Raw genomic sequence first — 23,947 nt, 5'->3', positions numbered from 1 at the left:
ATTTGTCTAACATTGACAAAACCATGATTAGACACTCAATATCATGAGAGAGTCCCACAAACGCCTGTGTTTACTTGCACACCAACATTTAGCCACCTCCAAATAACAGTGCCCGCTTGTCTCGTCAAGCTCGACAAACTCTGTAATTTACGCTTTGTCCCTTTCGATCAAGGAAGGCTATTTTCTCCTTTCTTTGGTTCATTCAATCAGCCTTGAAGTAAGACAAGGTGTTAAGCTGAAATGTGAAGACAATTACTTGGACCTTGTTGCAATCACTGTTTGAGTCTCCTAATACATACAGCCAAGGTCTGTGTATTAGCACTGAAAACACTTCAGGAAAGTTTTAATTGCACCATGTTGTCTGTTTATACTCATACTCAGCTTCTTGTCTTCCCTCTAGGACCTCCTGTGACTCAGCTTCCCTGGGCTATCAGTCTGGATCAAGTGTGCCGCACACATCCTGAAAAGTGAAGCCAAAATGATTTGATCGCCCCCAGGTGGCTGTTTCCAGTGTATGGCAGAAACCCCACCTTCTCCATGTAAGCTAGGGTGCATTGACAACTGTCTTGAAACAACTCAAGTTTATTTCCCCCCTTGGTGCGGATCTTTCGGGTACAGCAATCATGCTTGGGTGTGGACCAAACAACCATACCGAGACCCAGCTGAGGGAGGCAGTCTCGCTCTGGTTCCAAACAAACTCTAGTATGGTTGAATGGATGAACCAATAAATGCGCATGTGTGGTTTTGTTTATAATTCTGGTTCACTTGCAAAAAGGGCAGTATAAAAGCAAGCCACACCAAACTAAAAGAATCAACATTGTATCTGGTCCTGACCAAAGCAAGTGAACTAGTGGGCTTTCCTTGTGTGAATACACCCTCAAGTTCGTTTCCCCCCTTGGTGCAGATCTTTTCGGCAGGTGTGAATACAGCAATCGCACTCGGGTGCAGACCAAACAACCGTACCGAGACCCAGCTGAAGAGGTAGGCTGTATTCACACCAGGAAAGACTAGTAGTTCACTTGCTTTGGTCTGGACCAAATACAATGTTACATTTTACATTATTTTGGTGTGGTTTGCTTTGTAAGTGAACCAGAAATTGTAAACAAAGCCACACGTGTGCTTAGGTCATCCATTAATTGGTTCGCCCATTCAACCTTACCAGAGTTTGTTTAGAACCAAACCGAGACCACCTCTTCAGCTGGGTCTCAGTACGATTGTTTGGTCCACACCCAAGTACAACCCAAGTATTCACACCTGCCCAAAAGATCTGCACCAAGGGGGAAACAAATGAACTTAAGTTCGATTCAATCGAGCCAAACAAGTGTGAATACACCCGTAGTCTTGGCCCGGTTCCAAACGTACTCTGGTGCGATTGAATTGATGAACCAATGAATGGATGATCTTAGCACACATGTGGTTTTGTTTACAATTTCTGGTTCACTTGCAAAAAGGGCAGTGTGAAAGTGAACCACACCAAAAAAAAAAAATATATATATATATATATATATATATATATATATATATTTGGTCCAGACCAAAGCAAGTAAACTAGCTTTGGTCTTTCCTGGTGTGAATACACCCCTAATGGGACGTGAGACAAACTAAATAATTAAATTACATTTCAAAAGATTTTTTTCAAAAAGATGGTTTTCGTAAGTAGTTCTTATCATGCTGATTTATGTTCAAGTGTTTGTTTTCTAATAGGTTTGCTTTAAGTTAGTTATTTGATGCTATAAAATCATGATTGTGGGGTGAAGTGAAGTGGGAGAGAGAGAAGGGGTGGGATTGGGAAAGGTCCTCGAGCTGGGATTTGAACTCGTGACACCCATGTCAGCGTGGTTCCCACAAGGCTATCGGCGCTGATGTGATTGTGATCATACGATTCTGTCTGTGGGAGTTTGTGCAGGACTTTGATACTGCGGCTCATCCTCACGAGCACTACTGCGCATACTCAGGTTCCTAATTATTCACTACTGCGCAGACTTGGGCTCCAAATGACGATGGTAGTAGCCATACTGAAATGTTTCGGCTCCACTTTTCTATAGTGGAAGGATGTGGAGATGCATCGTCCATCTTTTTTTTTTTACAGTCTATGGTCGGGATAAAAGAATAAATGAAGGAAGCAAGAATGAAGACTAGGCAGAAAAGTAGAAAGCCATGTGGCTGTGACAAAACAGCGATAGCATTAGCTTAGCGCAGCGAAAGTACAGTTAGACCTCTGGTGACCTACACTAAAACCTCTGGACAGGTAGATGATCAGATTAACCTGTGTAAGCTTCCCAACAGAAGTCATCAAAGAAATGATGCAATGTTGCGTAATATAGTAGACGTAATCAACTTTGTCCTTCCAATATGGCTGATTTGATAGGTATCAGATCCTTTCAGGGACAGTTGAATTTTTTTTTTTTACTTCCATAGCTCACTCACTGATGCAACATGATCGAATCTAACCTAAGCTGGCTCACAAATTGCACAGCTCAAGAAAGCACGTGGAAACAAGCTATTAATTATGAGCTGTATGTTAGCTCACGTGCTAACTGCATGAAATCCTATCACATTTTCAGGCAGTCCACAGGTTTTTTTTCTTTTTAACAGGACAGGCAGTTTATCTTCTGTCAGTGACATAAAGGAATGATATATTTCCCATGACCATCTGCCAATGCATCAAGGTCATCGTAGTCACCAAGGAGGGGGGATGAAAGCCTGAGTCCTGTGAACCATATATCAAGCTTTCATTCCATATGGACATCCAGCGGATACGCTTATACCATAGGTATCAACGCTAACTAGGATTATGATGGTTTACCATTAGATACTAACCAACGTGATGTGAGACCTCTATAACCCTGTAGGCCACAACTTTTCACAGGTTGCTTTTGTCAAAAAGACTAGGAACTGTAATATATTATTCATTTTTTTTTCATACATGATGTTACTAACAGTCAATATGTTTTCTTGTGTACAGATCAACACTGTGATCAATATTCTAACATACTGATCTAAGCAGAGACCGCGGCGCGTAATGGTCGATTGATACAGCTCGATCTGTACATCTCAGCAGGCCTATACGTACAACCACAATTCCCTGGGGTGCAGTAATGTTGAGAGTTGACAGAAACTGATCTGAGACTTGTATTGTTCGACGCCATGTGAGCATTTGTTAGAGGCTGGACCTAAACAGGTGCTTGAAAGTCAATGTTAAGCAATGTAATGCTTGTTATGTAATGGCTAATGTGCCGTTCATCTGTCATTGTCTGGCAATCCATTGGTTTCCACATAGCAGGGGAGATGGACATGTGATGGGACGACGGGGGATCTACACAGGGACATTGTGCTGTTTGTTCACCAGGTTGCAAAGGCGTGAGAAATGTTTTTGTCTGTCAAGAAGGGATTATCAACTATGCTCAAAAATCTGTTAGCCAAACTTTAGTTTAAACTTCCTTTCCTATGCTTTTTGCAATGGCTTCTATGTGTAAATATATTTCTGCTATTCTAGAAACACAAACACTCAAGGACCACCATCACAGCAATCCACTTCTTCCTCTCCATCAGCAAGATCCCCTTCAATATGCTCAAAACTTTTTAATGTGCATTTTGGCACCAAGGAACTTCATTGCATGTTTATTTTAAATCATGATGGCAAAAACAGCTTTCTATTGGCCCTTTATCTCATGCAAAGAATGGCTTTTGTTGGTATCTTTAGCACATTCTACTCCCCTGCTGCAATAGTGGCTCTGTTATCTGACGGCAAGCAGCTCTCTTGCTAGTGATTAATGAAGAGGAAAGTCTGCCGCCTAAGGCGAGATTTGATGAGCTCCACCGAAAGTCCCTTTGGGATTCTCTGCATTACATCATTCCTTCAAATGTTGTCATAATATATGTATGTTTAGGGTAGAATTAAATGTATTCTCTTAATAATGACTAGCAGGAATACCTTCAAAGACATTTTAATACCTTTAAATGTTAAAAAAAACTTTTTCCCATCCCAGCTTCATGTGCTGAAACAATTATAAGTAAGCCATTTGTAGACGAACTTTCTAAAGTTGGGAAACTTTTGGGCTCAACCAATGGCGTTAGCTAACTTTGAGCAAACAAAGGAAGGCATAGGATGTGCCAGAAAGAATGGTAGGATGGATTGAGGTCTGTTTTAGAAGTCTTTACCCTTCTCCAGGTGACCCACTCTTCTGTAAAGTTTTGCTTCAACTCTAATCAACAAACTTAAACCAGCTTAAAAAAAACAGGCAGGTTGGAAATAAGCTTTCCAGAACAATGGGTTTTCTAGTAGCACATCTGATCTATTTGAAACTGTCAGTTCAATCCCTCTAACTCGGAGTTTCTTCAAATCTTGCCCTGGAGGCCCTGCAAAGTTTAGCTCCAGCCCTAATCAAACATATCGAGCAAGCTCATCAAGGCCTTCAGGATCCCTAGAAAACTGTGAGTGAGTTTGATCATGGTTTGAGCTAATCAGTCGTGGCCTAATGGTTAAAGATTTTGACTTGTAACTCGAAGGACTTGTAACCCTAAGGTCACGGGTTCGAGTCTCAGGTCTCAGGGATTGTAGATGGGGGAGTGAACCCGCAATACCATGATTGAGGTGAGTCCCTTGAGCAAGGCACTGAACCCCCAACTGCTCCCTGGGCGCCGCAGCAACATGGCTGCCCACTGCTGTGGGTGTGTGTTTACAATGTGTGTGTTCACTTGGATGGAAGAGCACAATGGAGAGCACAAATTCTGGGTATGGACCACACATCACATCCTTTCCTTCCTTTCCTAAACCAGGGGTGCCCAAACTCGGTCCTGGAGGGCCGATGTCCTGCAGAGTTTAGCTTAACTTGCCTCAACTTTCTAGCATGCCTAGTAAGAGCTTGATTAGCTGGTTCAGATGTGTCTAATTGCGGTTAGAGCTAAACTCTGCAGGACACCCACCCTCCAGGACCGAGTTTGGGCACCCCTGAGCTAAATTCTACAGGGCAGTGGCCCTCCAGGACCAGTTTCGATCAACTGCAGCAGCCCATTTCCTGTCGAAGAAATCTACACTCTTTTGTCTGACTTGTCTATCTCATTGTCAAGATAGATATATAATGTAAGAACATGTACACTTTTTTATTCAGGTGGGTATAAAATTTCTTTGAAATGCAGTCTCCCAAGCATTATTTTCTTTTAAAGCACATGGCAGTAACAAAATGATTATCTATTTTCAGGAAAAAAGCGTCTGCTCAATGGAAACAGGGCAGAGTTAAGAAGTTTGTGACCAAATTGCTTGTGACGACAAGACACGAGTTACAGGCTAGAGTTGCAGGTGTAAACAAGCACCAGATGCCGTGATTAGGAATCAAAGAAGACCGAATTACAGCAGTGGGAGGGACTGACAACTGATCAGATGAGAGGGAGACCAGATTGCAAATACCCAGAATCCTCAGCCATAGGGATAGCTGGCCTGAGCAGTTTCATCCTCTCAAACAGACGATAGGTACCGACTTTGATCTGGCAAGATCAAACAAATGGTGAAACATAAGAAGGTCATCTGCAGGTGTTTCAGTGAGTGAGTGAGTGTGTGTGTGTGTTTGGAGCATAGTACCCACCTTTTCCTGGTACTGGCGCCGGGATGAGTCCAGCGATTGTATGAGGGCAGTGGCATGGCCAATGAACATGGCGTAGCAGGTGGCTCCCACGATCATACTCAGCATGGTCAGCCAGATATCAGACATGCTCTCAGGGGCCTGGCGTCCGTACCCAATACACAGCATATGGCTCATGGCCTTGAACAGCGCGAAGGAGTACAGCTCGCTCCAGGAGTCGTTCTGCAAATTGGGATGTAAGAAAGTGTGAAAAACTGAAAAGAGAGACTTGATTACTTCATCAGCACTAGATGCATGACCTCCTCTGGACACTAATCCTCAAGTCAAAATCTTGGCTCAGGAGGGGTATACCTCTACAAACCTCTAACAAAGGCATCTTGCCAAGTACTTTGGATAGCTACGTGCACTTTGAACCTATGTCATTATTTCATCACTCTGGCGGTTAATGGGACTGCACTGTTTATAGTTCAGCCGGGCTCTTGTTATAATGTCTTTCCTCGCCTTGCAAGTATCTGCATAAGACCTCAGCTGCTACGCTAAGGTGCCTCGTCTCTCTTCATAAGCGACTGATTTTTCAGGATTGACCTGATGGGGGCCCTGTGAAATGTGGCTAACCTGATTTGCATTCACTTCGAGACAAGGCTATGAAAGTCAAGGAGGCCATGGGTGACTTTGAATGACAAAGCGGGGGAAGAGTTGGAGGTGAAAATGGAAAACGGGGGTGATGGGTAATCAGTGGAATTACTTTGTGGAGATGAGTCGAGAGGTTGGCTTACTAGGGTTGGGATAGGCCAGGACGCACCTGGCTGCTATCACCAACTGGCAGGTTAGGTTCAAAGACAGGCTACAGTGCACATGGAGTGCAAGTGTCATGAAGAAATAAGTTATATAAATGTGTTCAAAGACTCAACTACACAATCCTGAGGTCCAAAAAATAGTGTTGCTGCAATCTCAACAATCCTGTCAAGTGCAGATGCAAACAAGGCAGAGAAGACATTGTCTGGAGTCTAACCCTTTATTTAAGTAACTGCAAGGCTTGCCAGTGTAGAAAGCATGCAGTGTGGGCAGTGTGTCAGAGAGATTTGTTTGCTTAGTTCATGTCTGCTTTCCATCTTCTTTACATGTCTGCCTTCCAAGGCTTCCAGGAATACCCTAAACAACCATTTTTGTTTGGGTTAACTGGAACATCTCCGTAAGCATGCAGATGAACAATTAAACATTTGAAAGAACACAAACTAGGATTCTAAGGGTGCAAAAAAATCATACTATTGAGAAAATCACCTTTAAAGTTGTCCAAATTAAGTTCTTAGCAATCCATATTACTTATTTGCTTTCTCTGTTTTTTTTTTTTTTGTTATTGCTACATGAACACCAACAAGCTGTAAACACAAACAGTCACTTGGCAGTGCCATATTTCTCAGAGAGAAGTATGCAAATGAATGTAATGAAAGCTATCGCATAGACTCAAAACATTCACCATTCAACACCCCAACATGCGCTCTACATTCTGTGGATAAACAGTCATTCACAAATTATTTCCTTTTCCCTCTATTTACGGGGTAAAAAAGAGGAAATGTTTAATGCTGCATAATCGGTTTTAGCAGACATGCATTGTAGCGCTGCTAGCACGATTTGGAATGAGCTAAATGAAAGATTAGTACACATTAGAGTATATCTGGTTGTGCAATTGTGTTTCAGTTGTATTTAACTAACTAGGGCCCTTAAGGCACATTTAACCTAGTGTTACTCACCCCTGCTGGCACTGAAATGTCATAGTTGATTTAGTCAAGCTTGACTAGCACAGTAGACTGTCATTACAGTGGGGCTTTATTTCTGTAAGAAGCATGAACATAGGATTGTGTCGAGTCTAGATTTTGTTGAGGGGAACTTGACCTTGAAAAGGTTTTCTTTTGCCATTGCTTGTTTATTATGTCTGTGTAAGAACAAAGATTTACAGTTGGAGTCAAAAGTTTAGGACCTCAAAGATTTTTCTGAAAAACGGCAGTGTATGTAAACTTTGAACAGGGTAATTTTTATAAATTCAACTATTACTTTCTCTTGTGGACTATAGGTAAATATCTTTTATGTGAAATATCTTATTTAGCTCAGTACTAAATTTAAATCATTTTACTGTATTAATTAATTTTAAATAATTTTTTTAAATCATCTTAAATGTTCTTAAATTTTGTTTTTATTGTTGTGATTATAAATATGTATGATTTTTATGCTATTATGATTTTAATTCCTTTTATGTACAGCACTTTGAATAACCATTGTGTATGAAATGTGCTATATAAATAAACTTGCCTTGCCTTGCCTTAAATAAAAAATAACATGTATGATCCCTCTTATTTTGGTTGAAATTACATTTAGCAGATTCTGCAAGGTGTATGTAAACTTTTGACTTAAACTGTAAATGGTTGTCGAACAATGAATGGGAGAAATCATAGTTTTAAATATGGCAGTTGTAAGAATTTGAGTCCCGCCTTTCAATTTAAAGAGCCGTTCACTAAATAACAGTTGGTCACCAATCAACTGACCAAGGACTTTGGTGTGAGAGCTCTTCACTGTGAATATATAGATGAAGATAGGCCATGTTAAGTCTATCTGTATGTGTCTGCACACATCTGGGGATGCTTGTCTGAACTTTGAATGGGTCTTCAAGCTTGCAGAGCTCATATGCAAAACTCTTGAAAAATGCACACGTGAGCATGTACCTGTGAATCGCACGTGCTTTATTTGGGATTCTAGCTGTGGTCATGGATCACAGGGCACAGCTGGATCAAAAGGGATCAAAGGGTGTATTTCAGTGCATTGATCTATTAGAGAGGCGGGAAACACCGGCAGGTGAATTGCGGCTGAACCATCTGTAACTCATTTATGTTAAGTCAAAATAAAATTTTAATTTGATGTGTAATACAGATGAGTCTAGGTTTACATTTAATGACCTCAGATGTTTTTTTTCCAACCACTTTCTAAGACAGAGTCTTATTTTTTTAGAGTCTTACCCTGGATATCTGCAAACAGGAAGGAGGCAAGTAGATTGTTTTGGACTGGAACATCATCAGTCGTCTTTCAGCATCCTGGATGATAATGCCTACTTAAGATTTATTGTGTTCCAACAATTGCAGGAAGGTTTGTAAATTGTCTAGTGTTTTATAGCACCTCTGCTGAAGCTTAACAACACCTCAGCAAATGTGACTCACAGGCTTCATTACCGCACAAAGAAGGGCCTGTTGAGAGACCAGGCGGATACTTGAAATAATGAGACAGATCGTTTAACGCTGCGTCTTTCATTTCAAGCAATCTGCCTTTCGAAAGCTGCTGACCTTGATTGCTAAGCATTGGCAGCGACTAGAATGACTGCACTCAAAAACTACTGTTGTAACAAAAGCCAATGAGAAACCTGTCCCCATGTCACATGATCTCTGACAAACAGGCAGGGAAACCCTAAATAATCAGAGTTCAGTCTCACAAGTCTCAATTGGTAAATTCAGTTTAATAAAAAGTGTTATTAAACTAGTTGACGACAGTTCACAATCTCTTATTAATGGTTTACGGCAAGTTCCAAACTTAGGTTTGGGAGGAGCCTAATCATTCAGTCCTGTCAATCATCATTACAAGCCTATAAGCAGCACTCGTTGCGCCACCCCAGTGACAGTTCTTCTGGCATCCCTCTACCTGCCCATCTTTTCCTCTATTTGTGTTATTCTCCCTCTAAGTCCAGGGTCTCCAAACTCAGTCCTGAAGGTCTGGTGTCCTGCAGAGCTTACCTTTAACTTGCCTCAACTGACTGAAAGTTTCTAACGTGCCTAGTAAGACCTTGATTAGCTGGTTCAGATGTGTTTAATTAGGGTTGGAACTAAACTCTGCAGGACACCCGACTCTCCAGGACTGAGTTTAGACACCCCTGCTCTATGTTAGTATCGAACTCGAAGCTCAAGCTAAGCCTCAGTTTCGAGCCTCAGTCGAGGACAAGCCAAGTTCGTTTACCATTAACCATCAGGACTGGATGGGCAGGCAATCTCATTAAACAAGGCAGCCTTTAGTTGGCCTTCTGCCCACATGTGAATCCCCAGATAACCCAAGTACTTGTAGTTGAAGTTGCTTGACACTGTACACGCTTTACCGAACAAGAGTTCACTATCACTTACTGTATACATCAGTGTAGCAAATGTCCAAACAGTGTATTGTCTTCAGACTAGACTAAACAGCAGGGGGAACTTCTAGAACAGATGAATGATGGTGAGAAGTGAGGGACGGGTGACTCAAAGTGTCTGGCAGACTTGGGAAAGTGAGAAGAGCAGGTGATGGAGTCGACTCCCCAATGTTTCCCATGTGATTAACACTGTCAAACACCGATGACATCAGTTGAAGTTTTGGCTTTGCTTTTTGCTTATTGTGAGGAATTGTTCGAGCTTGATTCAAGTGACCTTCTACAGAGCCAATTGCTGAGTCCAAGATTCAGTTCCTGGACTCAGCAAATGGCTCATTTCTGTCTGTGTGCAACTATAGATAATGTCGAACTCTGGGCTACATAACTGACTGATAATTTGCTGTTTGGGAGAGTTAAGGAACACCTGGAGTGACCAAAACTAAGGTAACCTAAGAGACTTACCACCATCTTGTTAAGAGACACCCAACAGTCCGAAGGGAAGTCCTGCAACATGGGCACCAAGAATTGCAGACAGCCATCCCAGTGGCACAGAAGCAGCATCATGCCAATCAAATTGAAGATGCGCATCACCGCACTGGCCAGGTCATAGGTCATGTGAAAGATCTGTCAGTCAAGATAAGAGAAGCATTACATTCGAGTAGCAGAAGGGAAGGTCTCTCTAGGACAAACGGGAACATATTCAATTATCAGGACTTTGAAACAGAGACCAGGGTAATCCCTCTACACATATTGAAAGACAAACTTTTTCATTTTTGGAGGGATTGTCTTAACAAGCTACTGTTTCAAAACCCGTTTGACCTGAAGATTATTTGTGACCTCTAGATTTGTGAATACGAGTATGCATATTGCATTGAGACCAAAGCTTTATGTAATGAGTACTGTACAACTTCATCCCGTCAGATTAGATTCAATACAGAACATGTCTGTGAATGAAGAGAGAAATGTGCTTAGCTGATACCATGTTCTTCCAGGCAGGACTAAGAAAGACTGGAGAGCGGAGAACGTGTCTCTTAGAGACAGCCGTGTGTGCAGTTTGTTTGTGGTTACAAAGTGGAGAGGACAGCTATTGGAGAGCGATCTGGAGCTAGTCCAGGACAATGCCTTGTGTGGTTGTGCGAGACAGTGTCAACACTTTCTTCCCATACCAGAAACAACTCTTGTCACACCTGAGAAAAGCCAAGTGCCCCAAATAGCAACTAGGCCAGAATCAGCGATAGAAGAAGACAAGCAGAGACACTACCCTGGCTTGTGTTGTAAAAGTTCTTAGCCGGCGTGGGTTGTTTTTTCTAGCAGCACATGGAACGGGATCTGAGACAGTGCAAAACATAAAACTGGCTGGAAATTAATAAATGGAGAGAAGCATCATGCCTGGAACTCTTAAATGGTCGGTAGTTGAGGCTGTTTGTTTAGTTGCTGTGCAGTTCTTGAAAGCCTCTTTAATCAGGGTCACTGGTCTCAAAGCAATGTGGAAGCACTTATGGGTCTCATTGTGCCGCCGTTTGAACTTGTTGAAATTAATGATCCATACTAAATAGCAATACTCTGTCTTCTGGTATGCGTAATCACCTGATGTGAAGGGATTGTCAAACATCAGCAGACCAATGTCGTCATGAAAACACTGGCTTGTGTAATCCTGTTTGCTTGTGTCTGTACAGTTAAGTGCATGAAGTGTCCATTATTCCACACCATTATTCTGTTAAGTGCATTATCCGAGTATTTAAAGCACTTTTTCATTTTGGAATTTTCAGTGTGAACACACTATTAATACTACAAATGTCACAGAATAGTGTATAAATATAACATTTTAAGTGTGCCTTTGGCATTTTAGTTGGTAAGCTTCAGCTTGATAGCTTAGCATTTACAGTATTTTCTAAATTATAAATAGTCAATATAGATTGAACGTCTAAACATTTTGCTTTGGGTTTTTATTTTGCTTTGTGTTTTTCAGCAAGATAACTGGCCTAATAGCTTAACAAAGCATTCAACACTTGTTACGCTTTACTCTACGTAACCTTGTTAGCAAAAGTCTAACAACAAAAGCCTACTGTGGCTAACAAAATGCTTTGCTTGTTGACCTGTTTGCATGCAGTGCAAAATTAGGATAATGGGCAAAAAAAAGTGTGTTGCTAGATGTTTATGACCTTTCCCTGATAAAATAACTTGTAGGTCATGTAAATGCCGTAAACAGTGTTATCAGGTTATAGAAATAGTTGACCTGAAAATTAAAATTCTGTCATTAATGAGAATAAATCCTTTGTTCTGTCTGTCATTCTTTCCGTCAATCTGTTTGTCGTTCTCTGTCAATCCTTAGTTCTGTCGTTCTGTCTGCCAATACTTTGTTTTATCTGTCGATCTGTCTGACATTCTCTGTCAATCTGTTCTGTCAGTCCTTCGTTCTGTCTGTCATTCTGTCTGTCAGTCCTTTGTTCTGTCTTTCGTTCTGTCTGTCATTTTGTCTGTCAATCCATTGTTTTGTCTGTCGATGTGTCTGTCCTTCTGTATGTCAATCTGTTTGCCGTTCTGTCTGTCAGTCATTTGTTCTGTTTGTCGCTCTGTCTCTCAGTCCTTTGTTCTGTCTGTCATTCTGTCTGTTAATCCATTGTTTTATCTGTCGATCTGTCTGTCATTCTGTATGTCAATCTGTTTGTCGTTCTGTCTGTCAGTCATTTGTTCTGTTTGCCATTCTGTCAGTCCTTTGTTCTGTTTGTCATCCTGTCTGTCAGTCATTTGTTTTGTCTGTCGATCTGTCTGTCATTCTGTCTGTCAATCCTTTGTTTTGTCTGTTGATCTGTCTGTCATTCTGTCTGTCAATCTGTCTGTCAGTCATTTGTTCTGTCTGTCATTTTGTCTGTCAATCCATTGATCCTGTCTGTCAATCTGTCTGTCATTCTGTCTGTCAGTCCTTTGTTCTGTTTGTCATTCTGTCTGTCAATCATTTGTTTTGTCTGTTGATCTGTCTGTCTGTCAGTCTTTTGTTCTGTCTGTCATTTTGTCTGTCAATCCATTGTTTTGTCTGTTGATCTGTCTGTCCTTCTGTATGTCAATCTGTTTGTCGTTCTGTCTGTCAGTCATTTGTTCTATTTGCGTTCTGTCTGTCAGTCCTTTGTTCTGTTTGTCATTCTCTGTCAATCATTTGTTTTGTCTGTTGATCTGTCTGTCAATCTGTCTGTCAGTCCTTTGTTCTGTCTGTCATTTTGTCTGTCAATCCATTGTTTTGTCTGTTGATCTGTCTGTCCTTCTGTATGTCAATCTGTTTGTCGTTCTGTCTGTCAGTCCTTTGTTCTGTTTGTCATTCTGTCTGTCAATCATTTGTTTTGTCTGTCGATCTGTCTGTAATTTTGTCTGTCAATCCTTCGTTTTGTCTGTTGATCTGTCTGTCATTCTGTCTGTCAATCTGTCTGTCAGTCCTTTGTTCTGTCTGTCATTTTGTCTGTCAATCCATTAATTTGTCTGTCGATCTGTCTGTCAATCTATTTGGTGTTCTGTCTGTCAGTCATTTGTTCTTTTTGCCATTCTGTCTGTCAGTCCTTTGTTCTGTCTGTCAATCCTATGTTTTGTCTGTCGATCTGTCTGTCCTTCTGTAATTTGTTTTGTCTGTTAATCTTTTGTTCTGTCTGTCAAGCTGTCTCAGTCTTTTGTCCTGTCTGTCATTCTCTTTGTCAATCCTTTTTTCTGTCTGTCAGTTCATTGTTCTCTTTGTCGTTCTGTCTGTCAATCCTTTGTTCTGTCTGTCAGTCTTTGTTCTGTCTGTCATTCTCTCTGTCAATCCGTTTTTCTGTTTGTCGTTGTGTCTGTCAATCCTTTGTTCTGTCTGTTGATCTGTCTGTTAGTCCTTTGTTCTGTCTGTTGTTGTGTTTGTCGTTGGGTTTGTCAATCCTTTGTTCTTTGTCGTTGGGTCTGTTAATCACTTGTTCTGTCTCTCAATCCACTCTGTCGATCTGTCTGTTAGTTTTTTGTTCTGTTTGTCAATGTCTGTCAATCCTTTTTTCTGTCTGTCACTCTTTCTCATTCTGTCTGTCGTTCTGTCTATCTGTCAATCCCCGTAAAACCTTCGTTCATCTTTGGAACACAAATTAAGATATTTTTGATGAAATTCAAGAGCTTTCTGAACCTGCATAAACAGCAACGCATCTACCACGTTCAAGGCCCAGGAAGGTAGTAAGAACCATCGTGGTACACCGTTATGCGCAGCAGAGACTGACATGGAAGAGAAGAAATGGTTGAATAAAGTTATTTTTGTTTACTCTGTGCACAAAGAGCATTCTCGTAGCTTCATAACTTTACGGTTGAGCCACTGATGACACATGGACTGTTTTAGCGATGTCCTTACTACCTTTCTGAGCCTTGAACATGGTAGTTGTGTCGCTGTCTGTGCAGGGTCAGAAAGCTCTCGGATTTCATCAAAAATATCTTAATTTGTTTTCAGAAGATGAACAAAGGTCTTACGGGTTTGGAACAACATGAGAGTGAGTAATAATTGACAGAATTGATTGTGCATGTAAATATTTTGACCTACAAATGGATTTCACAACTTGGTCATATCTTTCAGGAGGTCTAACTCATGCTTTGTCCCTGCCTTAGTAATCAAGAGCTATAAGGGGGCCAAACAGTGTGGAGTGGATGTGACACTGCTGTGCAAGGTTGATTCAGTAATTGAGGGCCATGCCTGGCTCACATTACCACTATGTAATCAGCAGCATAACTGTCCCATTTAGTGGTGAAAAGAACACACAAAACTGAATCATCAGTCAGCTCAACCACAGGCAAATCGTCACATCGTTGTCACCCTGAACAGCTGGCTCTCTATGTAATCATCTGAAATGCTCCCAACGCAGACCGTCGTTTTAATGGTAATGCACTGAACTGTTTTTACAATTGTGGTCAGTCAGTTGCTGTTATTAACGTTTATGATGGGCTACGTTAATTAGCCTGTGCACCTAATTAGTCACCCACAACAAAACACCTAGAAGGCAGCATTGGAAATCAGTGAAAAGCACCATTGATCACATTCTGCCTCTCGCAATTGCAAACAAGAAATGTGACGTCAATAGGTAAATAAACATCCGTGCTATGTTTGGAATAGCATACTAACTAGCTAATCTGAATATAGCTGCAGTATATTGTGTTTTTACTGTGCACGGTATGCAAATTTTGTTTGCACAGAGTATTAGGTTTACCAACAACAAAATCAGCAGTATTATAACAGCTGTTGTCCAACTTAAGTTATTAGCAATGCATATTACTAATCAAAATTTAAGTTTTAATATATTTACAGTAGGAATTTTTTAAAATACCTTCATGGAACATGATCTTTACTTAATATCCTAATGATTTTTGGCATAAAACAAAAAAAGATCATTTTGACCCATACAATGTATTGTTGGCTATTGCTACAAATATACCTGTGCTACTTATGACTGGTTTTGTAGTCCAGGGTCACATATATATGAGATTCAAGTCAATGACTTTAGCATTGCTGATTACAAAAATGTTCAACATAATATCAGTTGTGATTTTCAACAAGTTGCTTGAGTTATTGTACTCTGATGAAGACAATTTGCGAAATATGTTTCACTGACTTTGCTAGGACCTAGTGGCTTGGATTTATCAATTGTTTTTTAAGTTACCAATGTTAATTGCAGTCATCCCATAAATGAAAATGTCTTATATTAGGTCAGCCAACATGAGGCAACCTATTCAACATAGAATAAAACAATTTTTTGTGTTTCAGTTTCTTCCAAGACTTTAACAATGAAGAAAAACAGCAATGGCGTCTTACCTCTTCCCATTGATGGATGTAACGGATCAGTCTGGACAATCTGAGAAGTCGCAGTAAACTGAGGATCTTGGTGAAACGCACTATTCGCAACGCTCTGGCCGTCTTGTAAACCTCAGAGTCAATGCCTTTCTCCACGATGAGAAAGATATAATCCACCGGGATGGATGAGACAAAGTCCACCACAAACCACGTCTTTAGGTACTTCTTCTTGATCTTTTCCGGGTCCAGTATTATCTCAGTGTTGTCTTCGTAGACTATGCCTGTACGGAAGTTCAGTACGAGGTCCATGAGGAAGAACGTGTCGGATACGACATTGAAGATAATCCAAGGGGTGGTGGTTTCCTCCTTGAAGAAGGTGATGCCCACAGGAATGATAATCAAGTTGCCCACCATAAACATTAGCATTGTGAAATCCCAGTAGAACCTGCGTGGAGAATAAAGGGGAATGTGAAGGAACAGGTTTGTGAATTAAATTACTAAGAAATGAACCCTTTCCAACAATGACTGTATGTTTTTGAGATTCATCTTTTCACACTGAGGACAACTGAGGGACTCATATGCAACTATTACAGAAGGTTCAAACGCTCACTGATGCTCCAGAAGGAAACACGATGCATTAAGATCCTGGGGGTAAAAACTATTTGAATTTGAAGATCAGGGTGAATTTAACTTATATTGTCTTCTGAGAAACATGTATCTTCTGTAGCTTTTGAAGGGCAGTACTAAATAACATGATATTTAGGCAAAATAAGAAAAATGTACAAATCTTCATTTAGTTCAAAAGTTTACACCCCCGCTCTTAATGCATAGGTTTTCCTTCTGAAGCATCAGTGAGCGTTTGAACCTTCTGTAATAGTTGCATATGAGTCCCTCAGCTGTCCTCAGTGTGAAAAGATGGGTCTCAAAATCATACAGTCATTGTTGGAAAGGCTTAAAATACACAAAAATGCTGAAAACCCAAAGAATCTGTGGGACCCAAAGGACTTTTCTGAAGAAATGCAGGCAGTTAAACTGTTCAGGACAAATAAGGGATGCATAAACAACTATCACTAAACAAAAAGGCACAGCTGTGGATCATTCAGGTAACAACACAGTGTTAATTTTGTATTAACTCTCTTATTTCAATAAAATAATTAACATTTTGCCGATTCTGCAAGGTGTATGTAAACTTTTGACTTCAACTGTACATGCCATGCTTAAATGCATGCAGAAGTTTTTTTTTTTTTTTTACAGATCCCACCTTTACACATTCAGTGTCTCAAACAAAATGTCTGATTTGAAATATTGACATTTGAGAACATTTATAATTGAACACAATCCTTAAGGTAGACCTATGTGCATGAATTTAATTTTAAAAAGATATTTCTTTCAAACTTTTTCCATTATTTGTTGCATTAACATAGTATTTTTCACGTTTTTGGTATAAAAGGCACACCCTTATAATAAAAAAATGAGATTCAGTCTTCATGCGCTCGGTGAGACAGGGATACACCCTATAAATAACCCTAGCCTCGACAAACACGCTGCACGCACACGAGGAGAGAGGCGATATGGCTGCAATAAAACAGCGTTCGTTTGATATAGTGCCTTTTGGTTGAGATCAATATTGTGAAATACTATACCAATAAATAATAGTTACCTCAAGGTCATCACAAGGACATTGAGAAACAGATACAAGGGGACAAAACAGCATGATACTGTAGCTTATTTCTGAGATCTTGAGAAGGTGAATTAAGGGCTTAAAAGGGAAATTCAGATCTAAGTAGTTTCTCTTAGAGTGTATCAAGGATTTATTGATTATTTATGGCTATGTGACCGCCAAGCTGTCTGTGGTAGAGAAAGCAAAACTTCTGAAGCGATCATAACTGAGGTTTCTCAAGCAAACAATGCAGCTGTAGCTTCTGTGTTCTAATAATATGTGCTATATCACATAAAGCTCTCTGCATCTCATTCGCATCTCTAAATGCAGTGCTCAGTTTGTCTTCTCTCTGAAAATAACAATAGATCACCGGCCTGCGCTGCAATTTTTGATTATAAATAAATATGAAAACTAGCTTGAACAAATCCATAATATATTTATCGTTTTTCATGTTTCATGCGAGCGCAGAAGAAAAAGAAAACACAAAACATGCATGAATGGACATTAAAACAATGAGCAGAATGCGTAAAAGCATAGATGAAGCATTGCAACCTTAAAATGGTGTTGACTGAGTGTTTTTATTTTCATTTTATTGTTGATATTTTTTTGTTGTTTTATTGTTTTATGACTGATACGTTTATTCGCATCTCATAATGAATGGCTATTACGTAAAAGTTATTGTTTGATTAAAATGAGTTGTTTCCTGTTGAATGCACAGTGGTGTACTAACACTTTTGAGAAAAATATTGGTCAAACCAATTATGGCCATTAGCTACTGCTTGAATTGAGGTAAAGATCTTCTAAAACAGCCTTTATTTGTGGTTACTTGATATAAAATTAACCTGTTTGTTAATGTATTTGAGGAACACCCTCTTGGCACCGTTTCCTGGGAGATCATTAAGCACAGACCACAGAGGAGACTATATATTTCAAAATGCTTGCTGAGAGAACAAACAAACAAATCACTGAATTGAGCTGTGGCTCAAAAATCAGTAGTAAAGCTCCATAGGAAAGTTGCATTCCCACTGTTTTTATTGCATTTGATTGCAGGCTTTATCCTGAGAGGCTGAGGGGATCATTTCTGAACTTTGAAGTTAGTGTCCTGTCTGAATTTCCCTTTGCAGTTTATCCAGCTTTTGCGCGAAGGGATTTCCATAAATGTTCTGGTAAATTACACACACCTGATGACATGAAACGGCTTTAGTTGTACGTTGGCCATCAATGATTAATCTCAGTTTACTCACAATCAAATTAATGTGAGGTCCTAATCCTTATTACGAATTGTAATTAGTATTGTGCATTGTGCGTGTTTGATATTCAGGCCTATGGGCTGTTGCATGGAAAGGGCGCCTTTTCTTTCCCTCATCAGCATGTGTGGGAATAATGACACAAAGCTAATGCCAACTGGTACTCTGTTGTTACAGGCGTTTTTGTAAAACACAAAGAATTTTTTTTTTTTTCGTTTCTATTTACTTTTTCTTTTTTTATTAATTCATTTTTTTATTGTATTTATGTAAATTAAAACTTGCATCAACTCTGTTAAACCCCCACCCCATTTAAAAAAAAAATATTATTTTTTTTAAACTGATGTAATGGTATCATTAAGTTCGACCTTGGTTGTTAATCACTTCATCTTAAAATGTTATATTTGTCAATATTAAAAATTCAACCCTGTTACTGTGATTTTGTACAGTAAACGATAGATAAATACATATCTGCATTACATTCTCCTTTTAATAATTCACAGACTGTTATGAATTAGAGCACAAAGGCTAAACAAAGTACACATTTAAAATGTCAACTCTGTTACTTATTATACATTTGCTATTAGCTAAAAAGTAAGTGCCTCCTCGTTTATAAATCACTTCATTGTAAAATGCTACATTTTCATTTAGGTGATGATCATAAATAATCCACCCTGTTACCATGGTTTTGTACAGGCTAAATGATTACTGGACACTAGATATTTGTAAAATAATTGAATAAAACTATAAGCATTAAATTCTATATTTAATAAATTCATTGTAGTGCATTAGTTAAACAAACTTTACAATGTCAGCTCTGTTACTTCTGTTACTTTTTATCTAGTGACAAATGTATAATAAGTAAGTGCCTCCTCATTTATAAATCAGTTCATTGTAAAATGTTTCATTTTCAATTAGGGGACAGTCATAAATAATCCACCCTGTTACCATGATTTTGTACAGGCTAAATGATTACTGGACATTAGATATTTATTAAATAAATCAATAAAACTATAAGCATTAAATTCTATATTTAATAAATTAATTTTAGTGCATTAGTTAAACAAGCTTTACAATGTCAGCTCTGTTACTTCTGTTACTTTTTATCTAGTGACAAATTTATAATAAGTAATTGCCTCCTTGTTTATAAATCACTTCATTGTAAAATGCTACATTTTCAATTAGGGGATGATCATAAATAATCCACCCTGTTACCATGATTTTGTACAGGCCAGATGATTACTGGACACTAGATATTTGTAAAATAAGTGAATAAAACTATAAGCATTAAATTCTATATTTAATAAACACATTGTAGCGCATTAGTAATTAACAAACTTTACAATGTCAGTTCTGTTACTTTTGTAAAGGTATAATGACAACACTTAAAAAAAAGTAACTAATGACAAAGATATAATTAGTAGGTCCCTTGTTTGTAAATCACTTAATAAAATGTTACATTTGTCACTGGGCGTCAGTCATTAATCGTAAAAGTTAACTCTGTTACTATGATTTTGTAGAGTACTGTTGATTACTGATTACTGAACACTTGATATTTGTGAAATAAATGAATAAAAAAAGCATTAAATTATCTTTCTAATAAATGCTTTGTAGAGCATTGGCTAAATGATCTTCAAAATGTCAACTCAGTTATCATTATACCTTTTAAAAGTAAGACTGTTTTTAATCTAATGATGAAGGTGTAATAAGTAAGTGCCTCCTTGTTTGTAAATCACTTAATAAAATGTTATATTAGTCACTATGGGATGATCGTAAATAGTCAACCCTGTTACCATGATTTTGTACATTAGATTACTGAACACTACATATTTGTAAAATAAATTAATGGAAAAAAATCTGCATTAAATTCTCTTTCTAATAAACACCTTGTAGTGCACTGGCAATGAACTTTAAAAGGTCCACTCTGTTACTTGTTTAATGTATAATAATAACTCTCTTACTCTTTTATCTATAACAAAGGTAAAAGTAAGTGTCTACTTGTTTATAAATAACTTAATCATAAAATGTTACATTTGTCACCAGGGGACGATCATAAATGGTCAACTCTGTTACTTTTGTAATGGTATAATGACTTGTTACTTAAGTAAAGTGCCTCCTTGTTTGAAAATCAATTATAAAATGGTACATTTGTCACTAGGGGACGATCATAAATCAACCCTATTACTGTTATTTTGTACAGTAAGGTTGCTTGCAGAACACTAGATATTTGTAAAGTAAATGAATAAAAATTTCTAATAAACACTTTGTAGTGCATTGCTTAAATAAACTTTAAATGTCAACTCTGTTATTTCTTTTTAAAGGTATAATGGCGTCATAAATATTTCATAAAATATTCATTATTCATAAATAGGCAAACCTGTTACTGTGATTTTGTACAGTACACACTGCAGATATTTGTAAAATAAATGAATAGAAATATCAACTTTAAATGATTTCCAAAAAATCATCGCATTGCGCATTGGCTACATGAGCTAAATGTCAACTCTGTTACTTTTTTAAAGCTATAATGACAACTCTTTTAATTTTTGACTAAGTGCCTCTTTGTAAATCACTTCTTCATAAAATGTTACATTTGTCAGCAGAGCACGATCATAAATTGTCAACCCTGTTACCATGATTTTGTACAATACAGCTGATTACTGATTGCTAAATATCTGTAAAATAAAAATCACTTAGGTAAGTGCCTCCTTGTTTGTTCATTTATCTTAAAATGTTTGTCAGCAGGGGTCGATCCTTAATATTCAACCCTGTCGTCTTGATTTTGTACAGTAAACAACTGATTACTAACTTTGAATATTTGTGAATGAATAAAAAAATCTGCATTAATGTATCTTTCTAACAAACACCTTTTAAAGGCGTTAAGATCTTGGCTAAATGACTAAACAAAGGGTCAACTCTGTTACTCTTTAAGGTATAATTGCATCATAAGTTAATCACAAGTCAGTGATTGTTAACTTATCTTAAAATGTTTGTCAGTAGGAGTCGATCTTAAAGTTCAACCCTGTTGAATTGTGATTTTGTACATTACAGTTGATTACTAAACATTAGATGTTTGTAAATCTGCTTAATAAACACCTTTTAGTGTCAACTCTGTTACTTGTTTAAAAGGTTAGCTTATATGTGATTTTAAATGCAATTTACTTTGACTAACAAATTGTTTCATATTTTACAGTGAATCGTTTTTTGTTTGTTTGTTTTTACCAGAAACCACTCCTTTTTATTGTATTCAAACCTGAGCATTTGCAACCAGGTATTGAGTCTCCACTGGTGTCACTCCATCATCCCTACCTGAAATCACTGTACGGATGAATAATCCAATTGCCCGCGGATTTGACTCGTTCCTGTTCCTTCTCCACAGCCTTTTGGCTCCCAAACATACGCAGAGAGAATTTGTTGACCCCGGGCTGTAGCATGGAGCTAAACTGCCTCTGCATGTAAGTTTGATTGTCCCTGGCTTCCGTATCATCTGCCGTGATCTGGCCATCCTCAGACTTGGTAAAGCTGACAGAATTGCCCGGCTGCTGCTGCTGGTTCGAGGTCGGTCCGTGAGCCGGTGGAGCGTTGGAGAAGGAAACTCTGGAGTCCTTCTTGTCACCGGGAGGAGCAGCGACGGTCGGAACAGGAGTGACCGAGCCGTCCATGCTGGAGGTGCTGGAGTGACATGCAGATGCTGGGAAGCCTCCACCTGTCTGCTTCTCCTGCTTGGAGAGGGTTGAGGACAAGCGCTCGTCTCTTCGGCAGTCTCCGTTGATCACGCATCTCATTCCAGTGCCATCCTCGCCGTCAAACCCGCTCTTGTCTCTGGAAACATCTCCGTGGCAGAGGAGCGCCGCGAATTCCGTGCTGCGTCCACATGAGACGGAGGCGAAGTCCTTGTTGTTGGAGATCCTGCTCGCCGCTGCCGTTGCTCCCCCTCCTGGCGCTACATTCTTCAGCTTGGAGGAAGAGTCAAGGATGTCGCCCCTGCGAGTCTCATTGTGGTCTTCATCGCCGTCCTCCGCTTCGTCCATGACGGCGTTGCTTTGAGATGAATCCTGACGCAGCCAGATTGCGAAAGCGCAGACGTGGGCAGTTGCCTACAGTCCTTTACTCCGCGTCCCAATGTCACCACACAACTACACCAGTCGCGTTGCTATGGCTGCTCTCGTTCACTCCCTTACCTGGTAACACACCATAAGCTTTGTGCTCAAATAATGAATGGAGTCAGCCAGGAATTAAACTATGTCAAGGATAAATTAGTGGAAAACAGGCGCTGTGTTACGCGAGTCTTGGTGATAAATATGCACATGTTAGTATGTTTGATGATTCATTATCAAGCTGCACATTTCTAAACATGACGGTGATGCTGTAAATAAGGAGACCTGCTGAAATTATATCGACACATACTTAAAAACCTCTTCAAAATAAAATGAAATGTGACCCTGGACCACAAAACCAGTCAAAAGGGTCAATGTTTTAAAAACTGAGATTCATCGTCTGAAAGCTTAATTAATACGCTTTCTATTGATATTTGTTAAGATTTTTGGCCGAGATACAACTATTTGAAAATCTGGAATCTAAGTGTGTACAAAAAAAAGCTTTTAAAGTTGTCCTAATTAAGTTTTGATATGTTGTAGAAAATCGACAAAATGTCTCGATGGAACATGATCTTTACTTAATATCCTGATGATTTTAGGCTTGGCGTAAAAGAAAAATCGATCATTTTGACCCATACAATATATATATTTTGCTTGGCTATTGCTACAAATATACCCCTGCTACTTAAGGTCCAGGCACACGTACGTCTGCAAGATGTCTGTTAAAGATCTCTTGATCTAGAAAGCATCTGCTGTGTGCAAACGTCTGTAACATGTCAGTTTTACATACATTCTACATCATAAACATCTTAAAGACATCTAATAGACGTCTATTTGACATCTGATAGGAAACTTCCAATAGACGTATTGCAGATGATCAAACTACGTCTTGCAGATGTAAATGCAGACGTCAAATAGATGTCTCCGAGATGTACCTGTGCTATCGGGGGGTCACATTTTTCAATCAGGATTGTGACCATTAATATCTAGCTTATTTAAATGTTTTACTGAAATGTGTACACACATTCAAAAGTTATTTAGCCTAATCTTTTTTGCGAAACCACAAAATGTTGCTTACGTTTTCTGGTTTTGATTTTTTCACGTTTTTCAATAAGTTATCAAGTAGTATTTTGGTCATAAACTTAACAGTAGTTTCTTTACAAAGCTGTGAAGCTATTATAATATATTTACACAAGGAGTTCAGTCTTCTGAGACATTTAACGCACCTTTAACGTAAAAGAGCGTGCGTGGTAATTTTACCTTGAACGTGCGAGACCTCCGGTGTCATTTGCTTCCAAAACAGTACAAAACAGTACGCTGTGCTGGTTTAAAGGCTATTCTGGTAAGCTTTTTGTCAATATATTTTGATTTATCATAATCACAAAAGTTATCGTTTGTAGCAAGTAGTTTAGTTAAATAATGAATCGGAAAT

General features: G+C 38.9%; 1 protein-coding gene across 1 annotated transcript; it reads right to left on the bottom strand.

Moving 5' to 3' along the window:
* Positions 1 to 5,102: 5,102 nt before the first annotated feature.
* On the bottom strand, positions 5,103 to 22,533 carry hcn2b (hyperpolarization activated cyclic nucleotide-gated potassium channel 2b). The gene is given in 5 exon segments (XM_073844506.1): positions 5,103 to 5,545; positions 5,547 to 5,801; positions 10,198 to 10,359; positions 15,536 to 15,959; positions 21,728 to 22,533. Coding segments are annotated over 5 exon segments (1,653 nt in total). The 5' UTR covers positions 22,450 to 22,533; the 3' UTR covers positions 5,103 to 5,455.
* Positions 22,534 to 23,947: the final 1,414 nt, after the last annotated feature.

Source organism: Garra rufa, chromosome 7, assembly GCF_049309525.1.
Source record: "Garra rufa chromosome 7, GarRuf1.0, whole genome shotgun sequence".
Taxonomy (NCBI): Eukaryota; Metazoa; Chordata; class Actinopteri; order Cypriniformes; family Cyprinidae; genus Garra; species Garra rufa.
Note: the sequence above shows the minus strand (reverse complement) of the source record. Positions and strands in the feature narration are given on the sequence as shown.